Source organism: Dermacentor silvarum, chromosome 8 (assembly GCF_013339745.2).
Source record: "Dermacentor silvarum isolate Dsil-2018 chromosome 8, BIME_Dsil_1.4, whole genome shotgun sequence".
Classification (NCBI taxonomy): Eukaryota; Metazoa; Arthropoda; class Arachnida; order Ixodida; family Ixodidae; genus Dermacentor; species Dermacentor silvarum.
The window spans coordinates 130,751,067-130,776,017 of record NC_051161.1 but is presented as its reverse complement, the minus strand read 5'-3'; the positions used below and the strand labels follow the sequence as shown (position 1 = coordinate 130,776,017).

Here is a 24,951-nt window from a genome sequence, read left to right as displayed (position 1 = left end):
CTCCAGATTTTTGGATTCAAAATTGTGCTTCTGGTCACTGAGAATGATCTCGTACGCTGAGAAGGAACGCCCGACGGTGGTGAACACCTTAAAAAGTAAATTACAAAGAATACAAAAGCCGCGTGCACATCCCATTTTTCTTTCTTCTTTTGCCCTTCACTCTCCTTTCCCCTCACGGCTCTCCGCGGTTTCGCATTCGCCAACCACTCGCGTAATGTCAGCGCGGCGGCGTATGCTGGCCGGCGCGTCCCATTTCAATGTGATGGCAGTTGTTTTCCGGGAGGTGGTTGAACTAAAGGACTAGGTTGAACTCTATAGAGTTCCGAATAGTCAATGTTGCCCGGTAACATGAATAACGGTCTCTAACTGCACTCGAAAACGAAACTTGAGGCTAAATAGTGTTCATATAGGCGCCGATATTGAAAATATACATTTATAGGCATTTGTAGGCATTTATGCACAAAATCCAAAATAGGCATTTATATGCACTATAAAAACACTATGAAAGCCCTTCTCAACCCCTAATTTATGCTCATATATCAAAGTAGGGGCTATAGGAGCGCAAGGAACAAAAAAAGGCATTTGCCTAAAATCCGGTCTCTAGTTATTAGTTGTGAAAGCGAACAAAAGTGACCTCCTATAAACGAGGAGAGTGATTGATTGGGTTGTTGCAGACAACACTGCGGGTCACCGCCCGATGCTTGCGTCGGTAGTTACGTAAATTTGAGGTCAGGAGTTTGGCATCAAAACAGTTTGGAATCATTTTACATTACAGCGCCCATGGTATGGGTCTAAACACACGCCTCGTATACTTGATGCGTTGCGGTGGTGGAAATACGGTGCCCACTGTAGCGCTTCAATGCTAATTGCAACAACGTCAGCTAATAATCGTATACAGAACTCTGATTCAGGACAACCTTTCAACTTTTCTGTGCTAATAAATGTGTGTCTCTCCCTGACTCTATGTTGATGATGATGACCATATATAGGCAGTGGTGCCCACACATTCATGGTGGATGTAGATGTGTATCCATGGAAATGCTGGCCTTGGCCCTAAACTTGTTGTTGTTGATGTTGTTGCCTTAAAACTTGGCTCGTATACACGAGGGGGGTTGGCCACACTGGCTGGCTACTTCTTCGTCCCAAGCCATAACATTACTTCAACATCTTCTCGTTTCCTTTTGTCTTGGCGCCTTGACCATGTTTATTCGGCTGCTACTCCACATATTATTAAGCATAACTCTTTTTAAGAGAAAAAGACAGCGTGGAAAACGTTTATTCATTTAGAATATCTATCCCCTCGCGCAACTACTTCCGCCTGACAACATTTAATGGCCTATCTTCCGTATCAGGTTGTGCCACTAGTCTTGGAAGCAACCAACCGCAAACCTACACAGCACGAGATAGAAGAAGAGAAAGAAAAGCGGCACTCAGCGTTCTACGTTCGCTGGAGAGGCATACGCTGTGAAACTCGGTGAGTACTGTACCATAATTTCGTTCTCCATACAGAGTCCAACGGCGTCAATGCATCGCACATGAGGACAGTAATTTCTCACCGCACGTATAGAAACAAGTAGGAGCACTCTTTACTTGCGCATCATTTTCATGTGTTATCTGGTTAACGTTGACCTGCACAAATAGAAGTTTACAAACAGCCTAGAAGGAAACATCTTTAGCAGCCTGCTTTTGAGCAAAAGCAGCAGGCTGCTTTTGAGCGTGAACACGGCTCGAGCGGTATTTAGCTCGCGTAAAATTTGACACGCACATAGCATTGCTGCAAGAGTGGTATTTACATTACGCTACTGGCAAAGATACGCACGAGCAACGAAAATATTTTACCATTGTTGCGGTAATACGAATGTTATGTGCTCTTGTTCTATCGCGGTCGAAACATGCGTCCGAGCCGGCGTACGGTTCGGGCGCCGCCCAGGCGAAGGCGTCCCAGAAGGCGTTCGTGTCGAACGCCACAGAGACAGAGGAGTTCGAACAGGTGTCTGGTGCCAGAAAGAATTATAGTTTATTCGCATTGAACGCGCTTCTAGCGTAAGCAACGCTCCGACGCCCCACCGATGCGCCGAACACTTTATTAAGGCGAAAGCCTTAATAAAGCGTTAGTAAATCGTTCAGTCGACCTTCAACGTCTGTGAGTGAATACCATGCCGTCAAAGCAAAATCGTACACGATGGCGAATCGGTGTTGTCGTCATCGTCTTCTATACGTAAGCAAGCAACGCTCGGGCCACGATTTTAACGTCAAGGGCCCCATGTCACATAAAATCCGGCGTAGGTGTCGGCGTAAGCGCCGGCGTCCGTGGCGGAGAAAATCATCCTAAACCGCCCCGACCACGCAAGCCCTCCGCATGGCGCAGAGCCATTAGTGAACTAACTGGATTTCTCAAAGTAAAATGCGTCAGAAAAATCCTAAAGTCCGACTTAATCACAACCAACAGGCATGACAGCGTGGGATTGTAATTTGAATATACGAGAAAACGTAATGCTGTTACGCGGAAGCTCAAACACTAGCCCCCTTTTCCAGCATTTCTACTACTCAGACAGCGGCGCGCCGCGGTTTTATCCTTGCAAAAATACTATCCTGATGGCGCTCGCCGCCTCGGCAGCCGAGAGTTACTGTATACGCTCCCGACGGGGGCATATATATATATATATATATATATATATATATATATATTAACTCGACGACAGCCTAGGGAACCTACGGCAGCCGCATGCGGAGGCGAAGTAGGGCGAGCTTGGAGGAAAAAGAAAGCTGCAGCTTCCAGGAAGCCTGACAAACATTCAGGGATCTTTGAATGCTATCGCGTTCCACTCTTGAAGGCGAAGCCTAAGCGTGATGGTGCGTGGGTCACCATCGTCATCGTGTTAATTAGGATAGTGTTGATTCAGGCACTCAAACTCACGACCAATCGGTGGGAGTCGAAGCCACCACCTTTGGTTTTAAGGTGAAGTTAATTAAGGCACAGATAATTACTTTAGAGTTAATTAAAGCACTGGAACCCACGACCTTTGGTGTTAATTAGGACGGGGTGAATTAATGCGCAGTAATTAAGGTAGCGTCAGTTAAGGCACTCGAAGGCGCGACCTATAGTCGGAAATAACGATAAGAAGTAACAAGGTATTCGAGTGAGAATGTCCAGTAATTTAATGAATGTCTCTTGAGAGTCCAGGTTTCTGCCTTCACCCTCTTTGGCGTTTGCTGAAGTGACTGCCAAATTTTGGGACAGAACACCCATCGTAGCCGGAATGTGTTTTCCGTGGAAGCCGGTAGTCGCCGCAGTGTAAGGCAGTTACGATACCAACAAGAAACGTAAGGAAAGGGTATTAAGAAATTTAGTAAACGTTGGTTTTTAACTTTTTATCGGATTTCCGTACACTTAGCGACCACGATCACCATGTGTCGGTCGGTGTCGTGACAACATTACGGTACGGGCGACACCACTCGTGATCATACGGTTGACGCAGCATATTTCAAGTGACACAAGAACGAAATGGGTGAGCGATGTAGTCTGCAGATGGCGACAACTGCCTGGCGAAAACATTTTCTACTTTCGCTAGTTCACTCAGAACGCGATAAACACGTTGAAATACCTTGCGATACGAAGTTCCCTCGAGTGGTAAGTTGCCTGCGGCTTCCACGAACGACTCATAGATACATGAAAGTACCTTACCGCTGTCTGAGAAGTAGAAATGCTGGAAAGGAGGCTACCCTGTTGCAAGTCACGCAAACGAGCCAAGTGTTAGTAACAGGGAGCACGATGGTGTATTTAGTACTTGCAGCTATACTGTAATGTAACCCAGTCGACCCCCACCTCCCATAAAAAAAATATGCTAGCGGAAATCCGACAATTCAAAAGGAAAAAAAAAAGCGTGACACTCAAAGATATTGGGCTGGCGATAGTCTTACACTTTAGTTCGATATGACATATACGGACATTCAAGTCTGCATCGTAAACGCGCGGCGCGCGCGCGCGTGTGTGTGTTCGTTTTCACATTTTTAAGATAAAACCGTATCGTAGGTTATCTCCGGCTAATATTTGCACCGTTGCCGGCGTATATTAGCCAAAAGCTTCTCAAATGTTCGTGGATGTCGAGGAACTCAAATTCGTTGAACTCAGGTGGCTTAAACAGCTGCTTTGAGCATCCGTCTCCTTCATAGGTTTAGAGACAATTACGCGGTGTTCAGGTGAGCTCCTTGGTACCTTTGACAAAGATAGAGATGCGCCGTGCCAACTGAAAGAGTGCCAAAAACTTCTGGATGCCAAGAAGAGCCATCCCACCCTTTGACCACTCTAAAGAAGCATGCAGCATACTTGCTTTTTCCTACGGCACGACATACACGACAGCGGCAATGGCAACAACGGTGGCTTTATGACAACGACCAGGGTGATGGTGGCACGGCAATGGCATGTTGATGGCTGAACGAAGCGTCTTTGATAAATCACCGCCGTGCTTTTAGAGCGATATCTCTACTATAGGAGTACTGCAGGTACAAACCCAGGAAACGCCTGGTTCCGTAAATCTGACCTTCAAGCTCAGCCAAGGTAAAACTGTAGGGAGCCTACATGCAAGCGCCGTTTTAGGGTGGTGACAACCTTTGTAAGGGTACTTGCCGCCGCCAGCTAAATTGGCGGGTAAAATATTCCGCCAAATATAGCATGTGGGAATCAAAATGGCGAAAAGACCCGCTGACAGACCACGTTTCTCGCAACCGTTGGTGCCGTGAAACTAATTCAATTTTAAAAATATTCTTAGGCCTCAGAAGCCAGAGACCCATAGCGTGCCTGAGAGCAGTGCATGGCACGTCTGCGTTTTAGTTAAACAGGCTTTTAAGCACATTTTTTATTACAGCACAATTCGAAAAACACCCTTTATATCGTGTGTACAACTGGAAGGAAACGACAATGTTTATTGCAGTTCACATTCTTGGCGTGAGAAAATACTACCACGAGCATGCCGCCGTGGCTTATAACTTGTTGTTCTTTATGCTATGGAAAAAAATAAGTTGATGTGTTAAAATAGAAGAAAAAGGCAACTAGTATATTAAAGATGTATGCAGGTTTCGTGTGCGCATTGGGGCAAAACTAAATTAAAGAAATTGAATAGATCGCGTGCCAAAATGGGTACACCAGAGCGTGACAAAAAGAAAGCAGGAATGCGTCGCGTCTTCTAGCGAAATTGGGAATCAAAATTGCTATTCACCAAATTTGGCGGTGAATAGCGCTCAAAATTTCGGAGTTTTCACCACCCTAAAACGGCGCTTGCATGTAGGCACCCTATAAAACTGGGACTTCGCCTGTCACTACTATAGTGCCTAGAATATACTTACTACCGGCGACTGCTGCGTGCGCCGCGTGGCGCCCTTATCTTGAAAGCGATCTGCGAAGTGGACAAATTGCGCGGTCGCGCGGGCCTAATCTTCAAAGCGATCTGCGATGTGTACAAGGTTTGCCGGGTGCTGGTAGCTTCGTGCGCACTGCGCCTTCGACGCTTAGTTCGCGTTGAAGCGAGCCGCGGCATGAGGGGCAATTCGCTCGTTGCTGCTTCCGCGCCGAGCAGCGTCTGTGTGTTGTACTATGGTGAAATTGTAGATGCGGTCGTTACTGACGGCGTCGAGCAGCGTCTGTGTCTTTCCCAAAGGAAGCAAAACGCTGCTATCGCTCGACAGACTTGGCATAACCGCGTTCGACCACGACAATCTTTTTCGTCTTGCTGCATTCTCAGTGCTCGTCATTTGTCGTCACACTTGTCGTCACGCTGATATCGTCACCATTGTACCACCATTCTCGTGCATACCATCGTCGTTATCAGGCCGTCAAGGTTCTGCAGTCGTCGTGATATCGTGGACGTTAACTTTGTTGCCGTGCTTTTAACTGCACAGCGCCGTAATCGTTTAACTATGACAAAGACACGTAAGGCTCTATCTTTCTTCGAACCTTCTATGCTAAGCATGACGAACGACCGATCGAACAGCAACGGTAATCCTTATGTATGAGCCACATTCCTCTGATGATGATGATGATTTATTGGCATCCCCTTTGAAACGGGGCGGCGACAAATAGTCACCTAGCCTGCTTGATTTAATCAGGTATACTATACATGTTCTTTATCTTGCATTTTTGTATACCTATCATTATTTTTCTTTTTCAAAAATTTACCTTGTACCGCTGCCTATGATTTTAAGAGATCAGGTCGCATCCATCTTTTCCCTACTTTTTTTCCACCAGTACTCTAATCGTCTCTTGCTAATCTCTACGGCTGATCTGTTTATGTTTCCTTCCACTTTAAACCCAAGCGCTTCTGGGAGTTGCACGTTACCTACGGTTCTCGCTGGGTGGATCCCGTCGCATTCCATTAGGATGTGCTGAGTGGTCTCTGGATCTTTACTGCAGCATACACATGTCTCATCCAATTCCGAATATTTGTTCCGATATGTTTTCGTCCTTAGGCAACCGGCTCGAGCCTCAAATAGCAAGGCACTACCCTTTGTGTTATCGTACAGATTTTCCCTTCTAATTTCTTTCTTCTCATTCTTGTAAATCTCCATTGTCCTTTTCGTTTCCATTCTTTGCATCCAATTCACGGTCTCTATTTCTCTCACTTTCTTTCTGATGACCCCTGGTTGTCTATTTACAGTTTCGATTATCCTGTACTTGGTTGCCAACTTCCTTGACCTCTTCCTCCATTCTGTGTCCACGCTTTTCATGTAGAGATACTTGTGCACTTTAGCCGCCCATTTATTTTCATCCATGTTCCTGAGCCTTTCTTCAAAACTAATTTTGCTTTGTGCTTCTCTGACTTCAAAAGAGGCCCAACCCATGTCTCCATGCACTGCCTCATTTGTCGTATTACCGTGTGCTCCCAAAGCCAACCGGCCTACTGATCTTTGGTTAACTTCCAAACCCGCCAATATATCCGATTTTAAGCATATAATGGCATTTGCGAATGTCATTACGCGACAGCGCCACCGCACGCTAGACGGGCGAGCATAAAGAGCCTAAAGGTGCTCAGTGTGTAGGCTGCTGTGGTCGCAGGAAATTCGTTGACCGATTTAGAAAACTGAACGCTCAATTCAAGTTGTGATGGAAGGAAGGCAACAAAGAGTAGCTGTGTGCTATAAATACACAGTGTAACCTTGTGATTAACTATACCTCCTGTACCCGCTAACTAGTATATGCAAGGAGGTTCAGCAAGCAGACTGAATCTACTGCGGAAGCAGATGTAAAAAAAAAAAAAATCAGTCTTGCCCGAAGGGCCAAGCAATGAGTGCGATAGCGAGATATTTCATATTACAAAAAGTAAATTGTAAATTTATGGGCAGTAAAGTCGGTGGCGTTTGCTAATAAGCACATGGGGTATCACGCTTCCTAAGACAAACATGAACAACCCGAGGACTTACCGCTGGCACTCGTGGTCTTAACGCTGGCATGATAGGAAGCGCCTGCAGCGGGGAACACGCCGTCCCTTTTTTCACCGGCTCAAGTGTGCTTCAATATCCGAAATTCAGCACATTACTCGACCTCATGCAGTGCTAGCCACCGCAAGAAGACAGCCTGAGGGAGGGACGATAGGCACGACAATACTACAGCTGGCGTCCCAGCTGAAAGGAAACATTGTATTCAGGAAGAATTAAAAAGTAAACATTCAGCTTTTTATATCTTCGCTATGAATTCTTTTTACTTTTTTCAAAGAATTCCGCCTGAATAGGTTTATTAGACAGTATCGCATTTGCTCCGGTCTGTCAGTATTGAAGAAAACGTGTTGCACGGTCCGTTTAGGAATAAATAAGCGAGGTCAGGCCTATTCACGGGACAGGAACTTGGAGTTTAACAGAGAAGCTTGAGAAGTTAAGGACCTCGCAGTGATTTAAGGAAAGGAAAATGGTAGGCGTAACGTTTCGACACATCAAGCAGCGGTATGGATTAGGGTGCAAACTGGGGTAGCCAATGTTATAGTTGAAATTAGGAACAAAAGTGGGTTTGTGGGTAGGCCATTTAATACGCACCGCAAATGACTGGTGGTCAATGAGAGTTACAAAAGTGGTACCATGGCAGGTAAGTGCAGTTAAGAATGCCAGAGAACTATTGGTGGTGGCGTGAAGGTAGGAAATCTATCCACAGAACTTCAGTTCAGCTAGCTCTAGACAGGGCTAATTGGAGATGTATGCTAGAGGCCTTTGTCCTGAAAGGGACATGAAGATAGATTCATGACGAGCAATTAAGGTTCACATTAACGCGAATACACACACTGTGACGGAAGAGTATGCAACCGTAAGTGCAGCCGCAGAACGCGAGTACACAGGAACATGCGCTCACCAATTAAGGTGCCGTTTCAAAAGACATCGCAGCGCATCGCATCCAAAATTTCTGTATAAATAACTGCAAGCACTTTTCTGCGGCAGCAGGTAAAGATTAGGGACATCGTCGAAGGTTGTTGTCGCGTATTACACTAGATAAATACTCGCGCACTCGCAGAAAAACGACAGCAGCCCATGTGGGGAAAACTCGCTACGGCGCTAATGCATGCGTCTCAACAACAACAAACAAATCCGAGGATACCTAAGCGCTCCTTATATGTTGTGACAGCGAAACCATCAATGTCCAATTGAAGGCCGCTGAGCCGTCCTTCGAGTTTTGCGTTGCGAGCAATGTACCACAGCGGTATTACGTGCTGCCCGAGCCAGCAATCAGCAGCACCCTCCGGTGCCCACGCCGCATGCCACCGAAGCCCTTCTCGACGAGAGACCGAGGTAGCAGCAGCGGCTACCAAGGCGGGCGTGCGCGCGCTGCAGCTAAGCCCAGGGGGGAGGTGAGAGAGATGCGGACCACGCGCCGGCTTCCGAGAGCGACAGTGAGGATGACGTGGCGATACCGTCTCCCCTCACGCAAAACCTCGCGTGCTATTGCGGTAGCCGCTGTTCCCTTTCGCCCGCTTTGCTCCATTGAGGCGCGCTCGTGACGTGACGTCGCAAGAAATGCCAATGTCAATTTCGGTGGCATTTCGCTGCTACAGACGACAGTGGACCTCAATGGACCATATGACGCTTTCGCACCAAAAAAAAAAAATCAAGCAAGTTTGCACTCGGTTGAGCAAAGCTTAGGCACAGCGAAGCTTACTGGCTGCTACTGCTAGGTACGAACTTGGGTGCTGCTAGGTCTTAACTTGGTTTAACTTAACTACGCATGTAGGAAGGTGTACTCGAGCGATCATTTTCGGAGGTTCCTTCCTTTCGCGACATTTCGCGTGACTAGCGCTGGACGCGTGGGCGCCTACGAGCGACAGCGCTCCTGGCATGCCACAAACGTTGGCAGGCTAACCAAGGTTGGCACAGTGCCAAGAACGCTGCTGCTTGACGACGCCGAACGCGTTGGAGGCTAGCCACTCGATATCAATCGGCCAGCTTCGCCGTGTCTTGAGCTTTGCGGCCTAGTGCAAGCTTTCGCTTTTTTTTTTCTCCGGGCTCAGCCAACACCACCTAGACTAGTCTAGGTGGCGTTGGCTCAGCGCACCACAAAGAGAAGAGAGGCAGGGGTCGGAAAGGCAGGGAGCTGGCGAGGAGGAGACCGCGTGCGCATGCACGCGGCACGCGGTCTCCTTTGGGTCTCCACCTCCTCCTTTGGGTTGCCACGGCTGCTATGGCTACGCACCACAAATTATGGCTGGCTTAAACAGCTTCGCTGTTAAAAGAATAGATCCACAGGCCAATACACTAAAGCCAGCACAACACAAGCCTTTCATGACAGGTGTTGCCGAACTCACGCCCAGTATTCTCCTTGGTGCAAAAGCTTCTAGCTGAACGGTATTCTATTCAGCGAAGTGTGTCGTTTTCGCCTGCCTAAAGTACTTTTCTCTAGTGTAACGAGTCCTTTCCTTGCATGCGGCTAAAAAATTGTGCCTCTGCGCAACTCTTGACTTTTATCTTCGTTGCAGATCATGGCTGAAGAATCGGCAATGTCCACGGCAGAAAGCGGAGTGGAGCCGCCACCCGGAGCTGCAGGGTGAGTGCAAGCACACAAAAAAGTTGCAGCCATTATGGAAAATGCTGCGATAGCTTGCACAAAAGCCGTGCGCCAATAAACACCGATCGCAATTTTACTGCCTCAGCGGCAACAACGTTGTTGTGATGACAACCACTTGAGAAGTGTTACGTTCTGCCACTACGGAAACAAAATATTACGCTGACATCCGCATTCCATGTAGTATTACGAGCACATGAGCTGTCGAGAAGACACATTTCCTGGTGATTTTTTATTCAGAACGTGTGCTGGTCCTAGCAGCCTCCTGCTTAATATATGATTATGTGCCGCGTGAAGTTGTAGGACTACAAGTGCTGCGGCTTTGGCTACTTGGTAGTGCATTCTTCGATTTCTTACAGTGCGCTGTTTTGGAACACAAAACGGCGTGGAAGGTAACTAACAATTCACGGTAAGTCAGCCAGGAGGACTTAAACATGCTCCAGCATGTATGCTGTATTGTGTTGCAAATCGGCGCAGTAAGAAATTTAAACTAAAAGGGATATGAGTGGTTTGCAGAAACGGGTTAAGTTCTTGACATTGCGTAGAAGCCACGGATATCAGCCGTTATCTTCAAGTGACGGTGCGATGAAGACGGTGTTGCGCCAGTGACATGAAGGTATTGTCGCCGCCAGTCCCTAATGTGTGACAGCCAGAGGGATTGAAAGGGCATGAGAGAAAGCCGAATATGGTTAGGTGCCTCAAGCCCTTAAACAGACTTGGTCACCTCAAGCCCTCAAACAAACTTGGTAACCAGTTATCGCTCCACCACCCCACCCTTTCAGCCATTGGCTGCCTACCGATGCCATCCAAGGGGAGAGTGACGGGCGGAATGCGTGCGCAGGTCGCAACAGTGCAGGCATCGTGCGGGTTGGCACTTGCAAGGATCGTCAGCAAAGTTATTGATAGCAGGCCCCTGTATCTCAAGCGGATTATGTGGGTAGCGGTGGTCCGTCCGTAAACAAAGCACATGAGTTCATTGCAGGAAAAGAGTGCGAGAAAAGCGATACAGGAGAGGAAGTCAGCACACGCGCGGACTACCGACGTTTATCTTTTCGAGTACAAAAATGTACGCATACTAGGACAGGGCGAGAAAACCCTTGCATTCACCTGATCTATTTCGAACGGTGAATCACTCAGCTGTAGAGATTGTCGGTTAAGGTGGTAGGCGGCACGCACGCACGCACGCACCCACGCACCCACGCACGCGCAAACACACACACACACACACACACACACACACGCACACGCACACGCACACGCACACGCACACGCACACACACACGCACACGCACACACACACACACACACACACACACACACACACACACACACACACACACACACACACACACATTTTTACATTGGGCGCCAGCATTTAAGCAACCTTCCTTTCTGAATAAGCATGTCTGATTATTTAGCTTATTAAATTATTTAAAGTGCAGAAAATGGTTGGTGTTATTTTTTGGCAGGTAATTTGTGTCATAAAATGTGGTAAAAGTTCTAGTCGCACCTGTATTGATAATTAGCTAATCGATTAGGGAAGTGAGTAAAGCTTTCGCATTTATGTAGCGTAGTGTGTGACCTATGCAATGAATTAGGATAAATGCAATGCGATAAATATTAAGAAAGAAATGGTCAAAAAGTTAAGCAATGTGAAAAAAATTGGCCCGAACTTATCTGGAAATTGAGCCGTCAATAGAAAAATATTGCATCAATTTATTTTTTTCTGGTTCTTTGCACACATCTCTATCTGAGGAATGAGAGTACAAAATTTGATATTAGTATGTTGATCCGAAAGAAACTTCACAAAGATGGCGTAGCATGAGGTGGAGCAAAATCTTGTTTCAAAGAGAAAAAAATAGTCAAATGAGGTGAAGGATGTCAAAAATTAAACAGACGTCTAAAATGCACCAGCTTCATACGTGGCGCCTGTATGAGATGCACTAGAGTCTCCTTTTGTATCTGTGGCTGTTCAGGGACAAAAACAAATAAAATTATTTTGCATAATATATATATATATATATATATATATATATATTTATATATACATACATACTTAAGAAACTCCTGATTTTCGGTTTCGCAGTGCGAGGGTATGGGTTGTAAAACTCACTGTAACTCCCGAACTAATGATTACAGAAAGATAATGTTTTTCCGCATGTTGCTGAATATTTGGGCGTAGATAAAATATTAAAAAAAGTTTGTTACTGAAAAAATTCGAATTTTGAATGCGGCCTACTGCCTTAATGCAATACATGGGGAATAGGCACATGCAGAACTTCAGGAACACATTTTTTTCTAGAGCTTAGCTCTCAGGTATCCGTTACTGCTGCGGCGAGCGTTGTCACTCGTAACCGAGCGAACAAACATAGCTAAAGAGAGCGAACGCGGCACTCAGCGGGGTATGGAAAAAAAAAAGCGGCGAGAGCAAGGAGGCGCGACGAGGAAAGCGGAGAGGAGGGTGCAGCGGAACCACGGTGTAAAAATATTCTTCCACCGTGGGCGGAACCATGAGGCAGGAAGAGGAGCAGGATACGGCGAAAGCGTGATAAGGAAAGCGTAATGCGGCGACGACAGCTACGAAATGGCGCCAGAGCAGCGCGCGTCGTCTGGTAGGTCTGTCGGTGGCGGCGGCTGCGAATGGCGCCAACGCGTCACCCCACGCGCTGGCCTACAAGCGCTGGTTCCCGCGATCACCAGATTAGTGAGGCAGTCGCGCCACACTTCGCTAAATTCGCAATGTTCCGCACGAGACCGGTTGTCCGCGCCAGGCAATATATATCGTGAAATGAAAACATGCATACAGCTGCGCTCAAATTTCGCATTAGGGAGTATCGTAATCATCGGTGAACGTTTTTGCATTCCGCATCATTCACTATAATGCAGTGACAATGGACAGCAGCCCAACCCATGATGTCGTGTTTAGCAGCACAACACTTTAAACAATTTGCCCAGACTGAGCAACCGGCGGCGTTAAAATTCCTAAGTTACATCGCCTTGAGCTGTTTTGTGGCTTAGGGGAACGTCGCTGTGCTCAAGACGGTCAAGGTCACCAACGCTGATGTCCAGCATTTTGAACTTCCTCATCGCCTTCCACTTGCAGGGGCGGAGTACAGGCGGAGATGATCACAAAAAAGCTCGCCAATTACTGGTGCATAATCGGGTCAATTCCAATGATCCTGTTCCTGCTCGTCGCCCTCCCCACTATCCTCTACGTGAAAAAGTTTTCTGGTAAGCCTTCGCTGTCTCTGTGTGCTTGTTATTCTGTTATACGGCCGCCTTGTGATAATCGAATAAATAGACAATAAGAGCTCACACGCTAGTGAAACGATTCCATGCTGATACATTTATTCTATACATTCTCGGCACATTTTCCTCAATGTTCTCAACAGGATTCCGCACAGGCTTTGTATTATTTCCTAAACATACAGTAAACTTACACGAATATTTCAACCGCAGATAACATGCGTGGGAGTACAAATGTGACAATATGTATAGCAATAAACGCGTCTTTCACTTAACGCTAAAACGACAAATATACAATAAGCCTTGACTTCTAGCCCTAAATTGAAACTTGACGGAGCCGTTGATGGATTAAACTGTAGTCCGAATGGACCATTCTTAATATAATCCTCTTCAGTCGTTCTATACAACGCAAAGTTCTGGAATGCATTGCTTAGTAGCTGATACACGATGTTTCAACAGCACAGAGGCATACGAAGGAAGGACAGAAAAGCGAAGAGAAGCACTTCACTTCGTTTGTCTGTCCGTCCTACGCCTGCTTCTTAGCTGTTGAAACAACATGGTTCTATACAAGACCTGCACCGATTATTAGGCGCAGAATTTTCTCGCATGCTGCGTGCACTAACATCTATGAGAATCATCTCTGAAATTTTGCGCCAGAAATACAGAGACAAGCACAGAGACACAAGGACGGGCGCATAATGCACATACTATGTGTATCCTTCTTTGTCCCCGTTTGTGTAGCGCAACATCTCACGATGAATCAATTCGAACTCGGTGAGTTCGCAGTGGTGTTTTCTATCAGAAGCTTAAGCACCCCTGGCTACCGATGCGGAAACGCGCAGAACTCTTCGCCAACACCGTTCAATTACCCGTTCTTGGAAACTCATCTTTAAAGGTCGAACAAACTCTTCCACCTCACAAGGGCGGTGGGGGATACGGCAGTATCCTGCAACCGTAATTCAATTATTACGGTAAGCTACGAAATTCTGAGGAGCTCCCGCGTTGGCTGCCAGTAGATTTCTTCATTTCTGAGGGATAGCTCAGCACAGCGCTCTGGACTCGTTATGATATCCCGAGTTCGACACAGCGTTTGACATTACAGACGCAACAAAACAAACAAACGCAAAATGGTTTTTACGAGTGAAAACAAAATGGTTTTTAAGAGTGAAAACATGATCCATGAGGTGTTTCCCTATCATAATCCAAGAGGCATACTTTTAGATCAGAAAAACAAAATTGCAGTTTTTGTATCAGAAACATTTATTTATTTTATTTATTTCAATACTCTCAATGCCACGTGGGGCGTTAGAGATAGGAGTCGGTCTCAATAAAATAAGTGGAAATTGCGGTTTTGAAGAATGATGGAACGGGGTTGCTTACTATGGAGGCGGGGAGGCGGTTCCGGCTAGTCGATGCCTTTGGAATGAAGGAATAAGCGTGTAGTTTTGTACGCGAACTTGGCACGTGGACCTTAAGTTGTGATCGGTGCGTGCTGAAATATAATGAGAAGCAGCGAGTAGTGCATTCTTGAGGTGATGATTGGTATGGCATATTTTGTGGAATAGCCCCAGCCGCACAGTTTTCTTTCGTGTCATAAGGTCAGGGAGGTCCAGGAATGGATGAAACGGGCGGCTCGGTTTTGAATAGCTTCGAGAGAGGAGGTAAGCCAGGCAGAGTGAGGATCCCAGATACAGGTGCCATATCCGAGCTTCGACCTTACAAGTGTTTTATAAAATAACATTTTTAAAAAGATAGGAGCCAATGAAAAGTTTCGGCGAAGGAAACCTAACATGCGATTGGCATTGTTAGCCACGAAATCTATGTGAGTTTGCGATGTCAAGGTATTAGATATATGAACGCTGAGGTATTTATAAGAGCTAACAGCTTCTAAGATAGCATTATTGAGAAAGTAAGGATAAAGGACAGGAGCGTTACCGTTACCATATACTCTCATTACTTTGCATTTATTTACGTTCAGTTTCATTAGCCACTGAGTACACTAAGCTTGAACGTAGTTCAGGTCAGCTTGAAGCAGCAGTGCGTAGCCTCATTTAGTTATCTCCCGGTAAATTACACAATCAGCAAAATGTCTAATTCTTGAGGAAACGTGGTGAGGATGATCATTAATATAAATTAAGAAGAGTAATGGTCCAAGGACGGTTCCTTGCGGTACACTGGAAGTTAAGTAGAATTAGAAGAGTCATAGCTGTTTGCCGTGACATACTGCTTTCAATTTATTAAAAAGCACTCAATCCACTGGACCACGTTGGGGTCGATGTTAAGGGTTTTCAATTTTAGAAGAAGAAGGCGGTGAGAAACTTTGTCAAATGCTTTTTGAAAGTCAAGAAAAATGCAATCTACGAAAGAGTTGCGATAGAGGATGTTAAGGAGGTCGGTATAGTAACAAGGAGGAGCTGGGTTTCACAAGAATAATCTTTCCTGAAGCCATGTTGATGGATACAGAAGAAGTTGTTACTTTCAAGGAACGTTACCAGATTGGAGTATATTACATGTTCTAGAAGCTTACAAGGAATGCTGGTTATAGTTCTGCTGGTCTGTAGTTTTGGGGCCTGGATAAGTTGCCTTGCTTGGGAACTGGTACCACCCTCTCCGCCTTACAGTCGTGAGGGAGCTGGGAACACTGCAAAGACTGTAAATATTTGTGACAAGATTATTGATGAATATGTCTCAGTGTGTTTCAGAAACACCGCGGTGATTTCATCGGTACCAGGAAAAGAAGATGGCTTCAGTGTGTGTATTAGTTTGGCAATGCCAACCCAATCAAGCAAGATTGGATCCATCATAGAAACAGAAGTCACTGCAGGCTTGGGGGCAATGCACGATACATCATTCGAGAATGAGGCTACAAAGTGGTTTTTAAGAACAACACAACACTGATTGCTTGGTATGATATCACCTGCTCATCGCATAGCTGAATTTCCTGTTTTTTTTTTTTTTTTTTTTGGCTCAGTCACAATACTCGAAAACTTCTGTAGGTTGGATTGTAACAAAGATGGAAGTGTACAGGTAAAAAAATTGTCTTTGGCTACCGTAAGTGCCTGTTTATACTCAAACATGGTGCTGTGGTATACTGCCCACCTTTCACTGCGGTCATAAAGTGACGCACTACGATTCAACCTCCCTTTCTTCTAGCGAAGGTGGTTCAGCGTAGACTTATACCAGGGGGAACGGAAAGAACAACGAACACTACGCCGTGGAACATACTTATCTATTAATAATAACATACTTATCTATCTACTATTTTCGGGCTACGCCAGGACAAGCCGCTCGATTTCTAACTTGTTTGTCTGCATTATTAATTGTTTTATGGAGAGTTCTCGGTTCAACAGAATTTTTTATTATTGGATGCGCTATCACGGCGTGTCTTTTTTTCTTGCGTTTGACGTTTACTGCCAGTACTGACTGCAATTTTCTCTCTCTCTCTTTTTGTACTTTCTTTGCAGAGTACGTGAACGCCGAATACTGTGGCACGAAGTCGTGCAAGGATCTCGGTACGAATATGATCTTACACTTCTTTGTTTACACCAATATTTTGAATGAGCAATATTCATCGCTGAATTAATCGCGATGGTCTCAAGCTGTCGATGACAAATTGTCATGAAAACTCAGAGACAGTTCAGGAGCGAACGAAACACTTCTTCAAATAAAAAAATGCGGAAGAAACATCAATGACAATGGTTAAATTCAGCGTTACATTCTGAAGGTAATTACCTTCCGAATCATTGTACAAGGAGAATCAATTGAATTAGAATGCAAATTCAAAATCCGCGAGCATTTTTGCGTTGGGTTGAGGCTTCTGCGCGCAACTTTCGCTCGTGTGTAGTGTATTTATCGCAACGCGTATGTGTCACGGTAAAGCGAGTTAAGCGTTAATAATAATAATAAAAACAGTATGTATCGTTTGACTCCGCAATATTTCGTTTTTTCTTACTCAGCGGGTGACTACAAACCAAGAAAATTGGAATGCGTGTTAATCAAATTAGGAAGCCGGAGCGCTTGCTTTGGAGGACCTCACGGCCACACTTGCCGACGGTCTCAAGAGATTGAAGATGCGAGCTACATCTTGAGAACGTTTGATTGATTTATAGAATTCAGAAGCACGCTAAAGAGAAAAAGAATATATCAGCTATTTTAGTGAATTACTCTTTTACAATAGCGCTCAAAAACACCACTATTGCTCTCAGAAGACGCTTGGCAAGCCAGAAAATGCGCATAAACAAAAGATGGCTGGCGAGGCCAGCTTCACAGTGGCTAACACCCCCTTCCGACAGCCGTGTCGGCAGTTGTAGACTGCTGGGGCGAATTGTTATATAAGACCCCACTATATTCAGTGCCAATTCACAGATTCTGTTGTAACACTGCAACAACACGAAGGCCTTATCTCCGCGCCGGAGCGGGGGCCATGCAGCTTGTTGCCATTGATGAATTTATACTAACTGACTTAGCTGTAACCTCTCTTAAAATATTGTTTGCTCTAATTCTAGGCTTTGCTTGATAAGAGGCCATTGCGAAGACATTTCATTAATCGAAAAAACGTCCCCTTTTGATAAATTACCTCCGCCAAATTCTACTGCCCCGTTAACAGTGCCGTATATCCTCCTCAGACCCGAACTATGGGGCAGAATCGCTCTTCAAGGTGGCCTTTATTGCGTACTGTTATGTTATGAAATCGAAAAACAATTTTTAAAATTTATAAACCACCTTTAGATGCCAAAGGCTGCGTCTCTATGTACATGGTATCGCCATCATCTTCTCATGTTTGCTATGGTAAAAACTTCATTTAATTTCTTTAAACAAGCTACATGTAGCAAATTGCGATGCTGCTGTCGCCTGTGGTATTTTCACGTAATCTCAGTGATTTTGAATCGCACCTCAATGTTGCTTTCGTCCGTCTGGGACGACACAGAGGTCTATATCAGTTTACTGTCAAATTTCCCGAAAGCGGATGACAAGAATATAAGTAAACCACTTCTTTACAGCTACGCATGCACCGTACTTCATACCCAGAATGAATATTTTGCGTAATCACTTCTGAGTGAATTTGAAAAAAAAAATACTTGAAGGCAATGTGCAATGTCAAGGGGTTCAAATGTTCAAGGGGTCTTAAAAGGATATGGTTTTCGGAATGTGAACAACCTGCCAATTTCGCTTCCCTGAAAACCGGGTACTTCAAATAACCTTGTCCTGAAAACGTACGTAAAGGCACATTTCTGCTACTGACAGCCTTCATTTTATCCTTTGGCAATTGGGACATAACTCGGCGGCGCCGAAATCACGTCACGTTTACCGCGTCTGCGGCGCCCCCATACGGGCTGAAATTCGGCGTCGCCAGGTCTCGTGACGCTCGTCTACGGACTCGGTCACCGATGTTACTTTTCGTCATGGGGTCTACATTTGCGCACGAAACTTGTTTTTTGACACTTATAGAATGTTGCGGCAACGAAAAGAAAAAACTAGACGTGTACGACGTTTCAGAATCGCATCCAATGTTCCAGTGACGCTGTTTCTTTCGAACATAGGAATTAAGAACTTTTATTTTCTGTAATTAACCGCACACTTCATAAGCCTGGACGCCCATCACTGGCACATATAAAACCACGCACCCCTATAACGCTTTTGAGCACTTGCAAACATTTTACATAGGCTGCAATTTGGTGCACACACGCTTACCTTGAAGTAACGATCGGTCCTACAGTTTTCCCCATCTTCGTTAAATTTGATTTCGGTGTCACTTAGAATTCGTCGAAAGCAGCGGGATAAAGTATGACCCATATTTAAGTCAATGTTACAGCATACCGTCCTTGCCTACCGGGCGACAGCTTAATATTAGGTTATTGATGTAGTATGGAAGGGGTCTTTTAGAGCATTCCGAATAGCGAAAACTAATGCAGTGGCGCCGTCTGGTAGGTGAAAATGACGACGCTTTCTCGGCTTGGTGGCATTTAACTTCTCCAGACCTCACAGCTGATGGACAAACCAAACGGCCTTTGTCAATATTAGCGCCTCAACATTGCTAATAATTTGTCCTCGCCGTGAGATGAGAATTGTATTGATATTTATTTCTTGGTGTCGCGGTCGTGGCGGAGAGCAAGTAGCAAGGATGGTCTGCATAGGCTCTGACACGTTGTTACCCAATCACGACAGCTTGCGGTTTCGCTACGATAGTCATGGCAGTCAGGGGTATAAAAAGCCCACGCGCAGTAAACCTAATGTGTCAACGTATCGCGGCAATCTATTACGCAAGGCGATAAAATTATCGGATCTCTGGTGTTCACTCTTATTAAGACAGAACTACCAGCATAACGGCGGTAAGAAGAATCATTTGTCGGACATTCCTCGCAGCTCGGCGAAAAGCTTTTCCGTTCAAAAATATTTCACTGAGCTTTCTCGCCATGCAGTAGTACACACGACGTATTGGTTTGTTATGCACACTCTGTGTCCCGTTGCAACAATCACCGTTATGCGGTTCACGTACCAGCTTGCAGCCAAAATTCATCCTCCCCGTCATTACATCCTCGAACGCACGTCATTAGAGCTGAGCCACATTCCCACAAGCACTATCTTCATTAGTCATAATTATTCCTCTCGTGATGCCTTACCTCGCATTACTCAATTATTATAATATTATGGCCACTACAGGTCATAATATTCTCCTAATAATGTCCACAGACAGCCGTCGTTGGCATCGACGCACGGGCGTATTCCTACGAAAGTATTGCGTATCTCAATTTTGTTCTCCCCTGTTTGTTGGTCTTTCTTTTGTTTTTCTTGCACCCTCTTTATATGGCCCGTAACCAATGCACCTCGTTACTGCCTTCAGAAGCCCTGAGTGTACAATAAATAAATAAATAAATAAATAAATAAATAAATAAATAAATAAATAAATAAATAAATAAATAAATAAATAAATAAATAAATAAATAAATAAATAAATAAATAAATTCCGGGAAACTCATCTGCCATGACTATCTAACTTTGCGAACACCATTATTTCGGGCCAATATCAATTTCATGAAAGTTCGATGTTCTGTGCACACTTTTCACACTCTGTATACTTTATCAAGCCAAAATTCCGTCTATATTTATGCTAGCTGGATATATCTAGCGGCACATATACAGTGACTCTAGTGGACGACAAAGAGGTTCATTGAAGGATGAAATATACCCAGTGGCAGACACCCAAGTCTGTTTACGGTTGGATAGCTGGATAGCTGTAGACATCCCTCCCCTCTTCCCCCCCAAAAAAGGCCGGTCTGACAATACCAAGAACATTCTTGGCATTAGTAAATAAATAAACTACATATTCATGGTTGTGTGCTGTCCAGGTGCCACTGCATCAAATCCTGTGCCGTGCTTTTCCTTCTTTCCAGCTGACGTCATTGCGAAGATGGGCAGCACGGAAGACGCCTGCACCAGCTTCAGCAAGCACGTGTGCAAAGCAAAGGCCGACTATGCCTTGGATACTCTGAACAAGATCCACTCGGACATTGCAAAGTTTACACGTGAGCGAATTTTCCTCGTACACGCGTCATTTTCCGAAGCCCATGGCTCCGACAATTTTTTTTTCGAGGAGTTGCGGTTATCTTGAATACATGCGGCTGTCAAGTGGGACCCAAGAACACGCACTCTCTGTGTGTGAAATCACAATGTTGTTCGTCACGCTATCCGCAGTCTGAGTACGCAAAGTCTGTTTCGGAGTTGCTTGACGGTGCCTCACGCTTGATCGAGGAAGCAAATACATTGGAATTATAGTTTTCGAAATGAGCGTGCTGAATCTGGCCAACTGATTTGCTCGAAAAGGATCGCACACTCGCATCCTCAGCTACAGAATTAAAGCAGGGAAAGGAACTCGTGTAAACATATCACTTTCAAGTGACAGCAACAGTTATGGCTCGTTTATAAAGAACAATACTTTTTTATTGCTGCTGGATATCCTTATTGTCCTCGTCTCCCTAAAGATACACTAAATAGAAAAATTATTTTAGCTGTATTAGCAAACTACCCTACCACAATACCAAAATCCACTCTTACCGCCTGAAGACGCTTTGTAAGCCAGGAAAAAAAAGAAACAAAGCACAGGTGGGGACGCCACGTTGAAATTCCCGCAGTAGTTGATCGTTACGCGATGGATTTAGACACCGTCTGCTCGGGCCTAGTTAAACTTTTATCGGCAGAAATGGACAAACTTGTAGTTTACAAGTGCCAAAGATAAGCTTAGGAAGTTTCAATAACGCTTACTGAACCACAACTGCCTAAATGCTAAAGAATACAGTTTCATGTGTGACGTCGCAGTGACCCCACGCATTTGGTCACACCGACATCACGCGGCTCCGAAGTTCGACGCGAAATTAAAGAATGGCACTTAGACTATCATTTTCTTGTTGCAATAATAAACGTATTACCGAGAAACAACAAAATTAGAGTTCTCCAAGAATGCTTCGTCAATCTTAAACTCATTCAGATGATTCGCTTTAATGTCTTGATAGGTTTTGCGTGACTTTTTATTAACGGCTAGATGTCGGAACGACGTCTTCTCACGCGTGGCGTCACCGCGAGGTGGGCAGCTTGTTCTGGCTGACTTGCTATACATGCATGCGCGGAGTGGAATAATAAGCGAGCCGGCTTCGCCCCCCTACTTGCTTTCGAGCAACATTTTTTTTTCTCACGCTAGAATATATCCTAGCTAGTTCTTCTGCGCGATACAGAAGCTTTGAAGTCATACCGGCTAAAATACCTATGCAAACGTGTTCCTCGTTCCAGCAAGTGAGACGGGAATCAAGTCAAAAGGGATGTCACGTATGCATCGTTCTCTGTGCCGTTCTCAATTCTGAGAGGACGAAAACTCTGTTTGTAATTATCCTTTCCCCTAATAGTGAAGTCTAGTCTGTACTGGAATCTACTCGTAAAGAGAATACCAGTGAGCAGAGCACGTACGAAGCTGACTCCATGGCAAGTCTGGAAGCATGGGCCGGTATTTTGTAGCATTGTGTTACGCTTTTCTCTAGGCTAGTCTTATCATCCACCGCTCACGGCCGGCTGATCCTGTTGATAACGTGAGCGGACCGTTGCTCTGACCACCGACCAAGCGCGAAAAGCGCGGAAAGGCATTAGCATCGGAAAGGCATCGCTACAAGATACCGGCCATGGCCTCCGAGAGCCAGCGGAATGCATCATGCGTGCGCCTCGCGATCCCGGAGGCCGATCTGGAGGCATCCAGCGTTTGTGCAGGTCAATCGCAATAGATGGCGCCATCACCACGCTACGCAGTGACGGCAAGTACGCGACAAGTACGCTACGTGGTGGCGGCTTACCAGCAAGTACGCGACCAGCATAGTAAGTAGCATGGCAACGTCAGAGAAGCGCAAAGTCGGAGAGGCTCGGACAATTTCATGTGTGGCGGCAATGCCAAAGAAACATTCAATGAGTTTTCAATTCAATTCAAAGAAACTCAAGAGGAAAAAACTAAATCAGGAAAGAAACAATTCATGATAACTGAAAGGGGATCTCTTTACTTTTCTAAGCGAGATCAGGATGCCTTAGAACGCGCACTGACAAAGCGAGGTACAATAAAGAAGGAGAAGCATGGCGCTTGCTGCGGTATAGCTATAGGGAAATGATGGAGCATGTTCTATTAGAATGCGAAGATATCTGCCCAACGATCCATTCAGGCACCTCTGGCCTCCTCAAAGCGTTGGGTTCAGCAGGGAGAAAGTAAACATGTCCACAATCGAGATTAGTAAGAGGCGATTGGAGGATTGGTGGAAGAAAAGTAGGGAAACGACAAACAATAGAGGCGTACAAAAACAAAGATCCCAATAGGGCTTCAGAAAGTTTGGTGATGGAAATTCTTCGTGCTTTTTTTTTTCGTGACAGGTAGTACACTAGGCAATATAATAACGAGCATGGTGGTGCCATGCCCACCGCCCCGTTCCAATGGCAACGCTCCTAGAACCCATCCATCCATCCGAAGGATACAGATACTTCTTTCACTCAGGCACTCGGTGTACAAAAAATAAATAAATAGATCCTTTATTTTAAAGGAAGGCACAGGTATGCGGCAATTAATCGGATGTAAGGCTGTATCTGAATTTCCTTTTGCAATATATGACGTATTGATTATATGAAAGGCATCGTGGATCGGTACTTATTTACCCCAAAACAAGAGGAGTGGCAGGTTACAGTGACCAGCAGCCACAACGCAACCGTTGCGCTCGCGATGAAAATATCGCACGTCGGAGACTGCGCAAACGTGCGCGAATAACAAGTCATTTTGACAAAACGCAATGTCCACAAGGTGTAGCTGTGACATTTTAAGGAGTTATGTGCTAGAAAGCTTCGAAGGTAAAAATACTGCACTGCCAAAACGAGCGGAGTGCGAGTTTAATTACCGCGCTACACTTGTGTAGCCGCCGCGTTGCCTGCTATGTACGAAACGGAGTATAGTGTGACAATGCCATCTCAGCTGGCAAAAACGGGAGCAACGCACCTATCTCACGAGGAGAGTGTTGAACCGAAACTTTTGTTCCAGTTTTCGATTCGGTTCACTGAAAACGGTTCAGTTCCGGCTCAACTTCAGAGCGAGAACATAACGGCTCAAGCCTGTTCAAACCGGTTCGAGTTCATTTGCATAAAAGAAAAAAATTGCCGGAAAACACCACAATATTTTGCAGAAGAACTTGACGCTGCTGCTAAGCTGCACTGAAAGTTTGCGCCTCTTGTTTGTTCTTCAGGCCCCATGTATAGTTACAAAAGAAATAGGCAAATCTCGCACCAATTCTGGAACCTACTTGAAGCCAAGCATAATTGAAGGAGAGAAAGAGAGAGAGGGTAGAATATACTGACGAAACGCAGACAGTCCTTCAGCCTGCTACGGAACAGGGGACAAATAGGGGACTGAATAGTAATGGTGAGGACTGGCAGTAGGTTGCAATTATATTGGGTGTTTCACTTGACTGGGCCAAACTTTAAAGATATGCAAATGCTACGTAGCTGGACAGAACCAAGGTATGGTCTTAATTAATTAATCAATGAACCTCTCAATTATTATAATTACATGTAAGGTGTCAATGAGAAAATTGTAGAGAAACACGAAAAAAGTCGCAGTTTAGCCCGAAATGCGAAGCATCAATTGCGATAGCAAATTAGTAGAGAGCTATTCGGAGAAGGGATAGTAGTTTTATCGGCTGCATAAACTTGGACACATTAGCTTACTAACTGAATTAAGAAGCGTGGTGTTAGCGTGAACAAGCAAACGTGAGTAATCACACTCGATGACCGCAGACAACCACTGTCAAAACGCTGGCAGCAAGCGCAGCCGCCGCAGCGAGCGAAGGTTCGTGCGGTCTATCGCTTCAACGGAAACTGAGCGGCCGAATGCGCAGCGCATACAAAGGTCAGAGCCGTGTGGAGATCGCTTTCAAGATACGGTGCGGGTGACCGTGGCAGCCGGGCAAAGTACAAGCACGGTTGTTGCCCCCCCCTCCCTCCCTCGCTGCCTTTCCGCTATCCTCCTTTCGCGTGCGAGGCTGAGTCACCAGTTCCCCTTGCGCCCGGTTGCAAGATACGCAGTAAGATAAGACAGGAGCGCAGATTCCGCTCTGCTGGAAGGGACACATCCTGCAACGCCGGTTCCTGCTTCACAGCGTGTTCGCCAG

At 45.4% G+C, this 24,951-nt stretch overlaps 1 protein-coding gene across 3 annotated transcripts in view; it reads left to right on the top strand.

Annotated features, from left to right (window-relative positions):
• Window positions 1–1,416: 1,416 nt before the first annotated feature.
• The window catches only part of LOC119462832 (uncharacterized), a 229,988-nt gene continuing 206,453 nt past the window's right edge, over window positions 1,417–24,951 (top strand). For all 3 annotated transcript variants that reach the window (XM_037724059.2, XM_049671951.1, XM_049671952.1), the window contains exons 1-5: window positions 1,417–1,474; window positions 9,945–10,012; window positions 13,134–13,261; window positions 16,741–16,788; window positions 20,668–20,799. In XM_037724059.2, the coding sequence (XP_037579987.2) occupies window positions 9,948–10,012; window positions 13,134–13,261; window positions 16,741–16,788; window positions 20,668–20,799 (373 nt within the window). In that variant the 5' untranslated portion in view covers window positions 1,417–1,474; window positions 9,945–9,947. The remainder of the gene's footprint in view (window positions 1,475–9,944; window positions 10,013–13,133; window positions 13,262–16,740; window positions 16,789–20,667; window positions 20,800–24,951) is intronic.